The sequence below is a fragment of the Oncorhynchus mykiss genome, chromosome 12, assembly GCF_013265735.2.
Source record: "Oncorhynchus mykiss isolate Arlee chromosome 12, USDA_OmykA_1.1, whole genome shotgun sequence".
Lineage (NCBI taxonomy): Eukaryota > Metazoa > Chordata > Actinopteri > Salmoniformes > Salmonidae > Oncorhynchus > Oncorhynchus mykiss.
Window position 1 is genome coordinate 41,402,842 of NC_048576.1, and position 17,849 is coordinate 41,420,690.

The window sequence follows — 17,849 nt, forward strand, 5'->3', positions numbered from 1 at the left end:
TCTGTGTATCAAATTGGAGTGGGTTGTCTGGGAGGATGGAGTTGATGTGTGCCATGACTAGGGTTGCAAAATCAGGGAACTTAAAAAAAAAAAAATCCCTGGTTTTCCCTAAATCCCAGTTGGAAGATTCCCGGAATCAGTACGGAATAAGCAGGAAATCCAGAATTCTCACAAAACAGGATTTCAGGAAAACCAGGGAACTTATTGAAATTTCACATAATTCTGCAATCCTAGCCATGACCAGCCTTTCAAAGCACTTCATTATTACAGATGCAAAGTGCTAGGACGGCAGAATGCCTTAGAATTTTTGGGAATAGGAATGATGGTAGTAACTTTGAACTGTGGGGATTGGGACAAGGAGAGGCTCAAAATGTCTGTGAAGACCCCTGCCAGCTGGTCTGCACAAGCCCTGAGGACACGCCCCGGAATAATGTCTGGCCCTGTGGCCTTACAAGTATTTACCCTTACTCACATCAGCCTCGGAAAAAGAGATCACCCAGAGAGATCATCCGAATCAGCGGGGGCCCTCAAGCAGGACTGTGTTGTTTTCGTCGAGGTGTGCATAAAAACAAATGTGCGTGGAGTTCGACTGGTAGAGAGGTATCATTGGGCAGATCATGGCTAGGGACTCCTTGTAGTCCTTATTGTACTTTGTACTGAAGCCTCTGCTACAGTACCGGCTCTGAGTTGGGTGTCAGATAGGATTCCCCCTTGTTTCCGATATTGTCCTTTGACCTGTTTGATGGCTCTACAGTGGTCGTAGCGGGACTTATTTTACGCGTTCGTGTCCTCAGCCGTAGCCTCTTGGTTGGCTGTGATAGCCATGTGAGCAGTAGCTCTGTCCTTCTTAAGCTTAGTGTACACGTCATGTTAATCCGGGTCTTTTGATTGGGGAAGCAGCAAACCTTCATTGTGGGGACAATGTCAGTGATGCATCTAAATATATTCGGATAAATTCTAAATACATTCTATTTAATGACGACAAAAAATTCCATGAAAACGATAGAATGACCAACTAAATAAACATGTACGCTATAGCAGCCTATAGGTAGATAAAAGGTGGTTTCCTCCCTGTCTTCGCGTTAGTAAACTCGCTTCAATCATGCAGTAATGTTACTGTGTACAGTCAGTAAGCAGCGTAGCACTTACACAGGCAGGGCTCGGTGGCAATAAATGAGTAAAACCAAAAGCATACATTGTATTTGAAGAGTTCCAGTGTTGTGTTGGATAGTCATAGCATAGCATCCCTCTGTTTGAGCAGGGTGTTTTGAGTAGGCTAAACTAGCTGCATTTTCTAGCTAAGTCAGTGAAAGTGAAAAAAATGACAACCTTTCTCTCTCTCTCTCTCTTGCTTTTCCTTCATTTCGGAATAAATTTATTTGTTCAAAACTGTTCAACTATTGTCTTATTACTACAAATAGAAGATGATCACTTCTTACAATTGTGCATGTTTAGTAAAGTTAGATCAGAGCGGAATCAAAGTCTGCCTTTTCAAGATCACATAATGATTAGTTAGTATTTGACATAACAGAACTGAAAAGAATAGCATATACTATAGCATAGTAGGACAATAATGTTACACCAAATACACCTCAGTCATTTCTTATCTGAAGCTGAAGAGTAAAAAAGCTCATGTGGCTAAAACTCAGCGCGCGCCACCAGGCAGGATACATGTTTTGATTGAAACAAAATAAGCCTACAAGGCTATTCTTTATTTTCTAACACCATCTGCTTTAATTCTCATTCAAGAAGATCTAAATGCATATCCTCATGAAACTGATTGAGATCAAATGATTGGCTTGCAAATACAGTTTGACCTTTCACAGGTAAAACGTAAAGAAGTATCATTCACGGTTGACAGTGATGACGGCCTATTTAAGAGATTAAGTATGCCTAACTTGGTGTTTGAGGATATTCAAAATATAGCATTTTCTTGAGACAATATGTGTGGGCATTAGGCAGACGTTGCAATTGGATGATGCATTTCATGCAGAGGCCTATTGTACAATGATATTTAATACGCTAGATCTGTCAGTAGGCTACAAACTTTGAGAAATGATGGTGCTCCATTACATTAAAAAAAACTGCACTACACCACTGTGTGTCTTGGTGATGCAGAAATTAAAATCACTGGCAACAAGAAAAGCAGCCTCCCGCTGCATGGTTTCCTGCTTATTTATAACCTCGTACAGTTTGTCAAGTGCCAACTTGTTGTTGTTGTTGTCCTGAGGTGGAATATATACAGCACTCACAATAACGGCTGAAAACTCTCTCTGGCAGTAGAAGGGTCTGCATTTGACCATCAGGTAATCCAAGATGGGTAAACAATTAGGTAGAGACTTCCGAGTCTGCACACCGTTTGCTGTTGATGAAGAGACAAACTCCTCCCCCTCTGGAGTTCCCTGAATCCGATGTCCTGTCCGCTCGGTAAATAGAGAATCTGTTGAGTTGGATAGCCATGAGGGTATCTTGTCCGAAGGGCAAAATTTCAGAAAACAGAGAATATTGCAGTAATGATAGTCCCGTTGATAGTTAGTAACTGACGATCTGATGTTCAAATGTTATTGTTGATCATAGGAAATGATAGCGGATACATTTCATGCAATAAAATATAGATACATGCTTTTGTGTGTGTGTGTGTGTGTGTGTGTGTGTGTGTGTGTGTGTGTGTGTGTACAACATCTGTTTAAAGTTGTATACTGTCATTCTTGTAAGACTTCTTACAGTCAATAAAAACTATTGTTCACAAAAAAGAAACCAAAGTTTGTTTGTTTTAGGAGGAAAACCACAAGGAAATGGACCTGTCAAAGTGGACATGAAAACGTGTCACATCTAACAGTATGTTACTGAAGAAGAGGGAGACAGAGCCCCAAATACACGGTCCCTTGTGGTCCAATTACCTCAATAGCTGGAGTAAAAAGCCAGCTTCAGAATTGTGCTACATTGTGCTGCTAAATGTGAATTGTACTGCTAAATGTGAAACGTGATAGAGAAGTGTGAGTGGGTGTTGGGAGTCAAGCTAGAATAATGTACCTGCATATAATGTGTCGACATCCCAAATGGCACCCTATTATATTTATAGTGCTGATATGGTATAAAGTATACTACTTTGGACCTGGACAAAAGTAGTGCACTATAAAGGAAATAGGGTGCAATTTGGGATGCATGCATCCTGTTACTGATGGTTAGAATGAGAGTAAACACTTCACGCCAGGAGCGCAATCCGACATACAACAAAAGAATATGGATTTTTTTCAATGTTGGTGGGAAAATAAATGTCTATACTTTAACATGTAACTCTCCCCAGATGGTGTGCTTACATAAGACTCAGGATATGTCCCAAATGGTACCCTATTCCCTATATAAGTGCATAACTTTTGATCAGTGCCTTATGGGCCACTGGTCAAAAGTAGTGGACCACAAATAGGAAATAGGGTACCATTGGAGATGCATCCTAAAACTTTTTATGACTTCATTGAGATATCAGACAGACTCGGGTCTGACAAGGAAGATACCATTATTGTTGTAATATAATGTTAAATAGTGGTTTTCTTTGAAGAACATACTTCTTTCTACAACTCACTCCCATCCCCAATCATCATAGTCATAACCATAGTCTTGGATCAAGGTGTGTTAATGAGCTTGGCTGGAACCAAAGCGTGCGCCCACACCAGCCCTGCGGATAACTGGCCATCTGCCATCTGCCATTCTGCATAAAACAGTGTATATACAGTAAGCTAGATGAATGAGGTCTCTGGCTAGCAGCTCGGTCTCCGTATGAAGCAGTGTATATACATTAGGCTAGTTACCTGAATGAGGTCTCTGGCTAACAGCTCGGTCTCCGTATGAAGCAGTGTATATACATTAGGCTAGTTACCTGAATGAGGTCTCTGGCTAGCAGCTCGGTCTCCGTATGAAGCAGTGTATATACATTAGGCTAGTTACCTGAATGAGGTCTCTGGCTAGCAGCTCGGTCTCCGTATGAAGCAGTGTATATACATTAGGCTAGTTACCTGAATGAGGTCTCTGGCTAACAGCTCGGTCTCTCCGGCGGTGATGGCGTCATCAAGGATGTCCCACCTCTCCCCCAGGCGGAACTCCATGACGTAGCGCTCGATCGGAGCAGTGTGGTTGGCCGGCGGAATCCACATGAGCAGGACACCCTGCTGCGTCCGATTGGCTGTGAGGCACCGCGGTGGGGTAAGCAGCACCAATGGTTCAGGGGTACTTATAGGAAATACTGGACAGAGAGAGAGAAAAAGGGCAAGAGAGAGAGAGAGAGAGAGAGAGAGAGAGAGAGAGAGTGGAAGGGAGGGAGGGAGGGATGGAAAGAGATGAGGGGTTAGAGAGCTGTATTTAAATGCAGTAGTAGTGGCCCACAACTGCAATTGTTGGTATTAGTTATTTTGAAAGTCTAGTCAACTTTTAAAACCACAAAACATTACTACTACATCTGCTGCAACCAACACCAGTACCTACATCACTATTAACAACAAAACCACACATCATTCAATTAATTCTCAATGCATCTTGCAATCACACCACACAGTTGTGTCATGTGCCCGCCAGGTAATGTCCCTTACGCTTGGCTCTCTTCCCCAGTCCAATAGGTCATAAGTCAGAGGTGAATACCGTAATACCCACCCAGTGTGTTCACAGTGACGACCTCGCTGAAGGGGCCCGTGCCCAACTTGTTCTGCGCAAGGACACTGAACTGGTAGGCTGTCTGGGGCTCCAGGCCGGGCACTACCAGCCACGTCTGGCCAGCGGGCACGGGCATAGACAACCAGTCGTGTGGGCCCAGCTGTTCCCTCTTCACCCTGCGAGTAAGAGGAGCACACACAGAAGGAGAGAGGAGAATGGGCATGGGAGAGGGGGATGAGAAAAATACACAGAAATGGGAGTGGAGGACCTAGACTTTTAGTCAATGCACCCAGACTTTTTAGGAACAGACAATTCAGTCCTGTCAGTTCTGTAACAAGATTTCTGTCTGCTCAGTTCTGTAACAAGATTTCTGTCTGCTCAGTTCTGTAACATGATAAATGTCTGGTCAGTTCTGTAGCAAGATTTCTGTCTGCACAGTTCTGTAACAAGATTTCTGTCTGCTCAGTTCTGTAACATGATAAATGTCTGGTCAGTTCTGTAGCAAGATTTCTGTCTGCTCAGTTCTGTAACAAGGTTTCTGTCTGCTCAGTTCTGTAACATGATAAATGTCTGGTCAGTTCTGTAACATGATAAATGTCTGGTCAGTTCTGTAACAATATTTCTGTCCTGTCAGTTCTGTAACATGATTTCTATCTGGTCAGTTCTGTAACATGATTTCTGTCTGGTCAGTTCTGTAACATGATTTCTGTCTGGTCAGTTCTGTAACATGATTTCTGTCTGGCCAGTTCTGTAACATCATAAATGTCTGGTCAGTTCTGTAACAATATTTCTGTCCTGTCAGTTCTGTAACAAGATAAATGTCTGGTCAGTTCTGTAACATCATAAATGTCTGGTCAGTTCTGTAACAATATTTCTGTCCTGTCAGTTCTGTAACATGATTTCTGTCTGGTCAGTTCTATAACATGATTTCTGTCTGGTCAGTTCTGTAACATGATAAATGTCTGGTCAGTTCTGTAACATGATAAATGTCTGGTCAGTTCTGTAACATGATAAATGTCTGGTCAGTTCTGTAACATGATAAATGTCTGGTCAGTTCTGTAACATGATAAATGTCTGGTCAGTTCTGTAACATGATAAATGTCTGGTCAGTTCTGTAACATGATAAATGTCTGGTCAGTTCTGTAACATGATAAATGTCTGGACAGTTCTGTAACATGATAAATGTCTGGTCAGTTCTGTAACATGATAAATGTCTGGTCAGTTCTGTAACATGATTTCTGTCTGGTCAGTTCTGTAACATGATTTCTGTCCTGTCAGTTCTGTAACATGATTTCTGTCTGGTCAGTTCTGTAACATGATAAATGTCTGGTCAGTTCTGTAACATGATAAATGTCTGGTCAGTCCTGTAACATGATAAATGTCTGGTCAGTTCTGTAACATGATAAATGTCCTGTCAGTTCTGTAACATGATAAATGTCTGGTCAGTTCTGTAACATGATAAATGTCTGGTCAGTTCTGTAACATGATAAATGTCTGGCCAGTTCTGTAACATGATAAATGTCTGGACAGTTCTGTAACATGATAAATGTCTGGTCAGTTCTGTAACATGATTTCTGTCTGGTCAGTTCTGTAACATGATTTCTGTCTGGTCAGTTCTGTAACATGATAAATGTCTGGTCAGTTCTGTAACATGATAAATGTCTGGTCAGTTCTGTAACATGATTTCTGTCTGGTCAGTTCTGTAACATGATTTCTGTCTGGTCAGTTCTGTAACATGATTTCTGTCTGGTCAGTTCTGTAACATGATTTCTGTCTGGTCAGTTCTGTAACATGATAAATGTCTGGTCAGTTCTGTAACATGATAAATGTCTGGTCAGTTCTGTAACATGATTTCTGTCTGGTCAGTTCTGTAACATGATTTCTGTCTGGTCAGTTCTGTAACATGATAAATGTCTGGTCAGTTCTGTAACATGATAAATGTCTGGTCAGTTCTGTAACATGATTTCTGTCTGGTCAGTTCTGTAACATGATAAATGTCTGGTCAGTTCTGTAACATGATAAATGTCTGGTCAGTTCTGTAACATGATAAATGTCTGGTCAGTTCTGTAACATGATAAATGTCTGGACAGTTCTGTAACATGATAAATGTCTGGTCAGTTCTGTAACATGATAAATGTCTGGTCAGTTCTGTAACATGATAAATGTCTGGTCAGTTCTGTAACATGATTTCTGTCTGGTCAGTTCTGTAACATGATAAATGTCTGGTCAGTTCTGTAACATGATAAATGTCTGGTCAGTTCTGTAACATGATTTCTGTCTGGTCAGTTCTGTAACATGATAAATGTCTGGTCAGTTCTGTAACATGATAAATGTCTGGTCAGTTCTGTAACATGATTTCTGTCTGGTCAGTTCTGTAACATGATTTCTGTCTGGTCAGTTCTGTAACATGATAAATGTCTGGTCAGTTCTGTAACATGATAAATGTCTGGTCAGTTCTGTAACATGATAAATGTCTGGTCAGTTCTGTAACATGATAAATGTCTGGTCAGTTCTGTAACATGATAAATGTCTGGTCAGTTCTGTAACATGATAAATGTCTGGTCAGTTCTGTAACATGATAAATGTCTGGACAGTTCTGTAACATGATAAATGTCTGGTCAGTTCTGTAACATGATAAATGTCTGGTCAGTTCTGTAACATGATAAATGTCTGGTCAGTTCTGTAACATGATAAATGTCTGGTCAGTTCTGTAACATGATAAATGTCTGGTCAGTTCTGTAACATGATAAATGTCTGGTCAGTTCTGTAACATGATAAATGTCTGGTCAGTTCTGTAACATGATAAATGTCTGGTCAGTTCTGTAACATGATTTCTGTCTGGACAGTTCTGTAACATGATAAATGTCTGGTCAGTTCTGTAACATGATAAATGTCTGGTCAGTTCTGTAACATGATTTCTGTCTGGTCAGTTCTGTAACATGATTTCTGTCTGGTCAGTTCTGTAACATGATTTCTGTCTGGTCAGTTCTGTAACATGATTTCTGTCTGGTCAGTTCTGTAACATGATTTCTGTCTGGTCAGTTCTGTAACATGATTTCTGTCTGGTCAGTTCTGTAACATGATTTATGTCTGGTCAGTTCTGTAACATGATTTCTGTCTGGTCAGTTCTGTAACATGATAAATGTCTGGTCAGTTCTGTAACATGATAAATGTCTGGTCAGTTCTGTAACATGATAAATGTCTGGTCAGTTCTGTAACATGATAAATGTCTGGTCAGTTCTGTAACATGATAAATGTCTGGACTGTTCTGTAACATGATAAATGTCCTGTCAGTTCTGTAACATGATAAATGTCTGGACAGTTCTGTAACATGATAAATGTCTGGTCAGTTCTGTAACATGATAAATGTCTGGTCAGTTCTGTAACATGATAAATGTCTGGACAGTTCTGTAACATGATAAATGTCTGGTCAGTTCTGTAACATGATAAATGTCTGGTCAGTTCTGTAACATGATAAATGTCTGGTCAGTTCTGTAACATGATAAATGTCTGGTCAGTTCTGTAACATGATAAATGTCTGGTCAGTTCTGTAACATGATAAATGTCTGGACAGTTCTGTAACATGATAAATGTCTGGTCAGTTCTGTAACATGATAAATGTCTGGTCAGTTCTGTAACATGATTTCTGTCTGGTCAGTTCTGTAACATGATTTCTGTCTGGTCAGTTCTGTAACATGATAAATGTCTGGTCAGTTCTGTAACATGATTTCTGTCTGGTCAGTTCTGTAACATGATAAATGTCTGGTCAGTTCTGTAACATGATTTCTGTCTGGTCAGTTCTGTAACATGATAAATGTCTGGTCAGTTCTGTAACATGATAAATGTCTGGTCAGTTCTGTAACATGATTTCTGTCTGGTCAGTTCTGTAACATGATTTCTGTCTGGTCAGTTCTGTAACATGATAAATGTCTGGTCAGTTCTGTAACATGATAAATGTCTGGTCAGTTCTGTAACATGATTTCTGTCTGGTCAGTTCTGTAACATGATAAATGTCTGGTCAGTTCTGTAACATGATTTCTGTCTGGTCAGTTCTGTAACATGATAAATGTCTGGTCAGTTCTGTAACATGATAAATGTCTGGTCAGTTCTGTAACATGATAAATGTCTGGTCAGTTCTGTAACATGATAAATGTCTGGTCAGTTCTGTAACATGATTTCTGTCTGGTCAGTTCTGTAACATGATAAATGTCTGGTCAGTTCTGTAACATGATTTCTGTCTGGTCAGTTCTGTAACATGATAAATGTCTGGTCAGTTCTGTAACATGATAAATGTCTGGTCAGTTCTGTAACATGATTTCTGTCTGGTCAGTTCTGTAACATGATTTCTGTCTGGTCAGTTCTGTAACATGATAAATGTCTGGTCAGTTCTGTAACATGATAAATGTCTGGTCAGTTCTGTAACATGATTTCTGTCTGGTCAGTTCTGTAACATGATAAATGTCTGGTCAGTTCTGTAACATGATTTCTGTCTGGTCAGTTCTGTAACATGATAAATGTCTGGTCAGTTCTGTAACATGATAAATGTCTGGTCAGTTCTGTAACATGATAAATGTCTGGTCAGTTCTGTAACATGATAAATGTCTGGTCAGTTCTGTAACATGATTTCTGTCTGGTCAGTTCTGTAACATGATTTCTGTCTGGTCAGTTCTGTAACATGATAAATGTCTGGTCAGTTCTGTAACATGATAAATGTCTGGTCAGTTCTGTAACATGATTTCTGTCTGGTCAGTTCTGTAACATGATTTCTGTCTGGTCAGTTCTGTAACATGATTTCTGTCTGGTCAGTTCTGTAACATGATTTCTGTCTGGTCAGTTCTGTAACATGATAAATGTCTGGTCAGTTCTGTAACATGATTTCTGTCTGGTCAGTTCTGTAACATGATAAATGTCTGGTCAGTTCTGTAACATGATTTCTGTCTGGTCAGTTCTGTAACATGATAAATGTCTGGTCAGTTCTGTAACATGATAAATGTCTGGTCAGTTCTCTAACATGATTTCTGTCTGGTCAGTTCTGTAACATGATAAATGTCTGGTCAGTTCTGTAACATGATAAATGTCTGGTCAGTTCTGTAACATGATAAATGTCTGGTCAGTTCAGTAACATGATAAATGTCTGGTCAGTTCTGTAACATGATAAATGTCTGGTCAGTTCTGTAACATGATTTCTGTCTGGTCAGTTCTGTAACATGATTTCTGTCCTGTCAGTTCTGTAACATGATTTCTGTCTGGTCAGTTCTGTAACATGATAAATGTCTGGTCAGTTCTGTAACATGATAAATGTCTGGTCAGTTCTGTAACATGATAAATGTCTGGTCAGTTCTGTAACATGATTTCTGTCTGGTCAGTTCTGTAACATGATTTCTGTCTGGTCAGTTCTGTAACATGATAAATGTCTGGTCAGTTCTGTAACATGATAAATGTCTGGTCAGTTCTGTAACATGATAAATGTCTGGTCAGTTCTGTAACATGATAAATGTCTGGTCAGTTCTGTAACATGATAAATGTCTGGACAGTTCTGTAACATGATAAATGTCTGGTCAGTTCTGTAACATGATAAATGTCTGGTCAGTTCTGTAACATGATAAATGTCTGGTCAGTTCTGTAACATGATTTCTGTCTGGTCAGTTCTGTAACATGATAAATGTCTGGTCAGTTCTGTAACATGATTTCTGTCTGGTCAGTTCTGTAACATGATAAATGTCTGGTCAGTTCTGTAACATGATTTCTGTCTGGACAGTTCTGTAACATGATAAATGTCTGGTCAGTTCTGTAACATGATAAATGTCTGGTCAGTTCTGTAACATGATTTCTGTCTGGTCAGTTCTGTAACATGATTTCTGTCTGGTCAGTTCTGTAACATGATAAATGTCTGGTCAGTTCTGTAACATGATAAATGTCTGGTCAGTTCTGTAACATGATTTCTGTCTGGTCAGTTCTGTAACATGATTTCTGTCTGGTCAGTTCTGTAACATGATTTCTGTCTGGTCAGTTCTGTAACATGATTTATGTCTGGTCAGTTCTGTAACATGATTTCTGTCTGGTCAGTTCTGTAACATGATAAATGTCTGGTCAGTTCTGTAACATGATAAATGTCTGGTCAGTTCTGTAACATGATAAATGTCTGGTCAGTTCTGCAACATGATAAATGTCCTGTCAGTTCTGTAACATGATATATGTCTGGTCAGTTCTGTAACATGATAAATGTCTGGTCAGTTCTGTAACATGATAAATGTCTGGTCAGTTCTGTAACATGATAAATGTCTGGTCAGTTCTGTAACATGATAAATGTCTGGTCAGTTCTGTAACATGATAAATGTCTGGTCAGTTCTGTAACATGATTTCTGTCTGGTCAGTTCTGTAACATGATAAATGTCTGGTCAGTTCTGTAACATGATAAATGTCTGGTCAGTTCTGTAACATGATAAATGTCTGGTCAGTTCTGTAACATGATAAATGTCTGGTCAGTTCTGTAACATGATAAATGTCTGGTCAGTTCTGTAACATGATAAATGTCTGGTCAGTTCTGTAACATGATAAATGTCTGGTCAGTTCTGTAACATGATAAATGTCTGGTCAGTTCTGTAACATGATAAATGTCTGGTCAGTTCTGTAACATGATAAATGTCTGGTCAGTTCTGTAACATGATAAATGTCTGGTCAGTTCTGTAACATGATTTCTGTCTGGTCAGTTCTGTAACATGATTTCTGTCTGGTCAGTTCTGTAACATGATAAATGTCTGGTCAGTTGTGTAACATGATAAATGTCTGGTCAGTTCTGTAACATGATAAATGTCTGGTCAGTTCTGTAACATGATAAATGTCTGGTCAGTTCTGTAACATGATAAATGTCTGGTCAGTTCTGTAACATGATAAATGTCTGGTCAGTTCTGTAACATGATAAATGTCTGGTCAGTTGTGTAACATGATAAATGTCTGGTCAGTTGTGTAACATGATAAATGTCTGGTCAGTTCTGTAACATGATAAATGTCTGGTCAGTTCTGTAACATGATAAATGTCTGGTCAGTTCTGTAACATGATAAATGTCTGGTCAGTTGTGTAACATGATAAATGTCTGGTCAGTTCTGTAACATGATAAATGTCTGGCCAGTTCTGTAACATGATAAATGTCTGGTCAGTTCTGTAACATGATAAATGTCTGGTCAGTTCTGTAACATGATAAATGTCTGGTCAGTTCTGTAACAAGATTTCTGCCTCATTATCTCATTAACAGGCTTTATAGTATGTAATTTCATTAACACCACTTGTAACAGGATTTCTGTAATGTCATTTCAGTAACACCATTGCAGTCCAGTCAATTCAGTGACGTCATTATGACCGTGTCATTTCAGTAAGATAATTTCTGTTACAGCGTTTCATTTACAGAATGTAATTTCACAGTACTTCAGTCAAATCATTTTACACAGTCATACAGTTGATGGTGGCAAGCCCATGCTGCGCTCAGCCGTGCAAATTCCCATGGAAGCCAAAGATGGGCCATGCTTCAGGTACAACACAACATTTCTGAAGTCGAATGCAACAAATCTCCCCCAAAAAATATTTTTGGGGAACGAGTTCTAAACTCGTGTCTGCATCCAGTCAGTATGCATGGCATCAATCTCCATTCGTATTGTAGAATAGTGTAGGCCTTAATAGATAACAATGGACGAGTCCACTGTGGGACCATGGGTTTATCGCAATGTAAATGGGTCAGAATGATAACACCATACACTATGTATATCAACCTAAGGGGGGCATCATAATATTCATATAGCATGTCCCTGTGCCATGTGATACGCAGGCAAGACTTCCCCTGACAGACATGCATGAATAGCTGCGTGATGGTGTACATGATAGGGACTGGGAAAAATCACAACGTGATTACTGTGTGCTGACTGTCTGTCAACAAGCCTCCCAGTGATTTACAGCACACGCCAAGCGCAGACGGTTTTTCCGCCGTTCCCAATCCCGGCAAATCATTGTGCAGCGTTGACATCTAGTGACTCTCTCGTCTTCACCATTGTGCGTATGTATGTTAAGTGACATGGCAGCTGTCAGGGTGTGTATATTATGATGCGTTCACTATGACGGTGTGTATATTATAATGCGTTCACTATGACGGTGTGTATATTATGATGCGTTCACTATGAACGTGTGTATATTATGATGCATTCACTATGACGGTGTGTATATTATGATGCGTTCTCTATGAGGGTGTGTATATTATAATGCGTTCACTATGAGGGTGTGTATATTATGATGCTTTCACTATGAGGGTGTGTGTATTAAGATGCATTCACTATGAGGGTGTGTATATTATGATGCTTTCACTATGATGGTGTGTATATTAAGATGCATTTACTATGAGGGTGTGTGTATTATGATGCGTTCACTACGAGGGTGTGTGTATTATGATGCATTCACCATGAGGGTGTGTATATTATGATGCATTCACTATGAGGGTGTGTGTATTATGATGCATTCACTATGAGGGTGTGTGTATTATGATGCGTTCACTACGAGGGTGTGTGTATTATGATGCATTCACCATGAGGGTGTGTATATTATGATGCATTCACTATGAGGGTGTGTGTATTATGATGCATTCACTATGAGGGTGTGTATATTATGATGCATTCACTATGAGGGTGTGTGTATTATGATGCGTTCACTACGAGGGTGTGTATATTACTTCACCGTCAATGGGTTTATTGTGCTAGGTTGGCTGTTATGCTTGTCAGTGAATATATTACCGTATATTCACTTTTGGTGCATATGATCTTCTCAGTTTAAATGTAGCTATATAGCACAATATTTTAATTGTCAGTGTGTATATCACGGTGCATTGGCTGTCAGTGTGTCCATAATGTACTGGCTGTCAGTGTGTCCATAATGTACTGGCTGTAAGTGAGTAAATCATATGTTGGGTGTCATTGCAATAGGAAATGGTGGCTAGCCTATCGGTGCGTTCGTAATGTGGTCACGGGGTGTGCTGTTTGGTGGAGGTTCCATCTGTCACACCCTGATCTGTTTCACCTGTCCTTGTTATTGTCTCCACCCCCTCCAGGTGTCGCTTGTTTTCTCCAGTGTATTTATCCCTGTGTTTCCTGTCTCTTTGTGCCAGTTCATCTTGTATGTTCCAAGTCAACCAGCGTTTTTCCACGTACTCCTGCCTTTGTTATTCTCTTTTTTCTAGTCCTCCCGGTTTTGACCCTTGCCCGTTTCTGGACTCTGTACCCGCCTGCCTGACCATTCTGCCTGCCTTGACCACGAGCCTGTCTGCCACTCTGTACCTCCTGGACTCTGATCTGGTTTTGACCTTTTGCCTGTCCACGACCATTCTCTTGCCTACCCCTTTTTGGATCAATAAACATCTAAGACTCCAACCATCTGCCTCCTGTGTCTGCATCTGGGTCACGCCTTGTGTCATGATACCATCTTTGATTGACACATGAAACAAATAAAGACGGTACATCCTACTTGCTGAGGCTAAAAGCCAATTTATGCTTGCTCCAGGGAATGCGATCGGGAGGCTCCGTACGGAGGTTTTGACACAATTGCGGATCCTCCAAGGCTCGTGGAGGCAAAATTGAGCTCTGCACCGCATCGCTGGGCGCTTCCCAAATGTTGTAACAATGCGGAGGGCTCCATATAGCCATATTGACATGATTTTAAGGCCACTGCAGACAGCGGATTGACCATGCAGAGTATTTTTGTCTGGATTTGGGATTTTTGGGGGGATTTCAAGAAGTGGGGCACCTCTACTTAGGGTACTATGAATATTTCATACATTTGAGTTTTAACCAATTCTGATACATCCTGTAACAATTTCCATAAGTCAACTTAAGGGGCTTTTAATTGAACAGCACTTGAGATCTCAGGTCTCTGGGGAAATAGTTGTTTTTATTTGATATAAAGCAGTCTTCCAAGAACAATGACTTGAGTGCTGATAATGACATACTAAAGAGATGAAACCTGTGTGATATTGTGTGTGATATTATTTGTTGACTGAGGCTAACCTTTAGAGCAGCGAGTTAACGCTGTCATCTTAGGTGGGTGAGCGGAACTTAACACTAGTTCGATAACAGGTCAATCACACGTGTGCCAGACCGTGTGTACGTGTCAGTCCACGCAAGTGTGTGGAAATGTGTGTACGGGTGTCTTGTGTGAGCAGATTAACGTGTTTTACGCGTTGATGAGTATGTCAATGCTTATTAAAGCTTTTGAGAGTGTGTGTGTGTGTGCTTTGGCTGTCTGTCTGCGACTATGTGTGTGTGCACGCATGTGTAAACGCATCACGGTGGAGGCCTGACCATCATGTTTGCTAGAGGACCTTGTAATGAGAATTGTTGATCTCCCGGCCGGCAGCAGGGAGCTTTTGGTCCGTGCTCCCTGCATACTGACACTGTCCTCCAAAAACCAGCCTCTGGCTCTGGTCAAAAGTAGTGCACTTAGGGAATAGGGTGCAGACCCTGGTCAAAAATAGTTCACTATATAGGGAATAGGGTGCCGTAATTTGGGATGCGGTCCAACATCAGCTGCCTGTCGAGTCACCGCGGTATCCGTGACAACACCTGCGCGCTCTGCATCACACAGTGACCTGTCAGTCTCACACGCCATGCTGTTATACTCTGGAGAGTAGCTTACAACCTGTTATAACACCATAGTGACCTGACTTAAGGTGTTAAAGTAGTCCAACTAAAGAGATCTGACATGATGGTTAGAGTCAATGACTGCATCCAAAACATAGGGCTGTCAATGGGGCTTACAACCTGCCATAACCACCTAATGTCCTGACATGGGGTTAGAATTAGTGGTCTGGGCCTATGGGCCTACATACAGAATACATAGGGTTATGAATGAAGCTTATGACCTGTTACAACAGCCTCAACACCTGACAGAGTTAGAATAAGCAATGTTATATGAGGCTGGTGTTCACTGAGTTTGTGGCACATTTGTTGCCAAAATTTTCATGATCCAAGTTTCAGTAGAATATCAGTCCTTCACACCTGAAACATAATCAAACAAATAAAAACAAATAAACAAACAACAGTGACCCAGCAGGCTTTCTATAGAGCTAAGAGCAGCAGGGGCCATAAAATAGAGATATTTGGCAGGAATACTAGAAGTGGAAGGTTGCTACTTGCCAGCGTTGCATCAGTGTTAGGGAAAGCAACTAGGTGGAGGTATACGCACTAGGCGAGAGAGAGTGAGAATGAGAGAGAGAGGGTAAAGGGGGACAGTTGGCTGGACAGTGTTGGGCAGAAGCTCTGTTCACTCTTGCTTGGCAAAATAGAAACCCTGGAAACCCCCAGAGCTGCTTTTAGAGATGATCTCTAACCGAACATTACATTCCTGTAACATGTTTTCTTAAGCACAGTATGATGCATATCCTCTTACAGGACAGGTTGTAGCCTACTCATTGTGTGTCCTTCCCCCAAAATAGCACCCTTTTCCCTATGTAGTACATTATATTTTATTTTACCTTTATTTAACTAAGAACACATTCTTATTTTCAATGACGGCCTAGGAACAGTGGGTTAACTGCCTGTTCAGGGGCAGAATGACAGATTTGTACCTTGTCAGCTCGGGGATTTGAACATGAACCTTTCGGTTACTAGTCCAACGCTCTAACCACCAGGCTACCCTGCCGCCCCACCATATAGCCAATAGGGTGTCATTTGGGACACATCCATTGAAAGAGCAGAAGTATGTGTGGACTTCTGTGCGTGATCAGCAAACTCGTGAACGACACGTACAGCAGCATACTTAACTGATTTAGTTGTGTTGTTGATGACGATGGGGGCCAGAGAATGCCACAGAGATCTGTGGCAGTAATTCCAGTGTGTTATAAATAGATCTGATCACACACCTTGCCTGGTGATAATATAGGAACTAAAAGAGAGCACCTCTAAAGGAATCAGTCATCTCAAACTGAAAATAAAATGTTCAAAAAGTATATGATGATTTGATTGATAATACCGCAAAATTGTGTGAAGCACAGGCATATGAATTAACTTAGTAACTAACCACTTCAGTAGTACAGCATTCTATGAATAAAATCTACTTGATATGGTAAGTGCTTTTGGAAGTGGGCGAGAAAGGGTGCTGTGGAGACTCCGAAGCAAACCCGAGTTGTCTAATGACGCTCCTGTTGGTGTGGCATAAGGGGGCATAGGGGGTGGGAACGACACAGCTTTTAAAGCACATTATATATCATTACTTTTTTTTAGAGGCCCGGAGTGCTTAAAGAGCAGACTAATTGTGCTGTGCTCTTCTCGCTAATTGTTCTCCTCATTCTTAATAAGGTGATTTATATTCACTTTGTAATAACAACTAGCCCGTTTAGGGATTGTTACAGTCTGATACAGTTCTTCTCGCTGGTTTTTATCTGGGGTTGTTAAGGGGCGAGCCCATTGGCTGTGTGTCTGTTTGGGAGTGGGCTGACGAGCAGTGACAGGTCTGGTCTAGATTGTGAGTGATGTGCTGGTGGTCTATAAGGAGCTCAGTGGATGATGCTTTAGGGTCTGTATTCAAAGCATCTCACCTTGTCCCACCACACTGGATTATTTTACCTCTGCCTCCCCTGACCCTGAGGCTGCTTGCTGTTCTGTACCTTTTGGACTCTGATCTGGATTATTGACCTCTGCCTGCCCTTGACCTGTCATTTTGCCTGCCCCCTGTTCTAGTAATACACTTTTGTTACTTCGACACTGTCTGCATCTGGGTCTTCCCAAAAATGTGTGCTGATCTAGGATCAGATCCGCCTCTCTCTCCATGTAAGCTTATTTATTAGAATCTAAAAGGCTAAACTGATCCTGCACTCTTACATTGCGCTTTATGAATACAAGTGAGATCCTATGGGATCATGTACACTTTTGTATTGATGTTAGGAATTGAGCATGTCTTGGTAGATGTTATAAGCATGATGAAGAAGACTAAGTGAGGAGTCAATGCGCAGAAAGGGTTGGTAATAAGTAAAACTATTGTTAAAATGGTTTCCCAGGCCTTTTTGCCTCGTTATGAACAAAGGTGTGTTGCTACAGGGCATTTTCCTGATAGCCAAAATAAAATATTGGTAACTTGGTGTCTTAAATATTTTGAATGAGGCCTTCTTGTGCTTCTCAATCCAACCATATTAGAGTTATATAGGCAGCGCATTCAATGTATTTTATGCAGCTGACTG

The 17,849-nt window shown here is 40.8% G+C and overlaps 1 protein-coding gene across 1 annotated transcript in view; it reads right to left on the reverse strand.

The window, feature by feature from the left end:
* igsf9bb (immunoglobulin superfamily, member 9Bb) overlaps nt 1-17,849 on the reverse strand; it is a 190,366-nt gene that overhangs the window by 26,552 nt on the left and 145,965 nt on the right. The window contains exons 13-14 of the mRNA XM_036937598.1: nt 4,645-4,820; nt 4,014-4,240 (exon numbers count right to left, since the gene is read on the reverse strand). Of these exons, the coding sequence (XP_036793493.1) occupies nt 4,014-4,240; nt 4,645-4,820 (403 nt within the window). The remainder of the gene's footprint in view (nt 1-4,013; nt 4,241-4,644; nt 4,821-17,849) is intronic.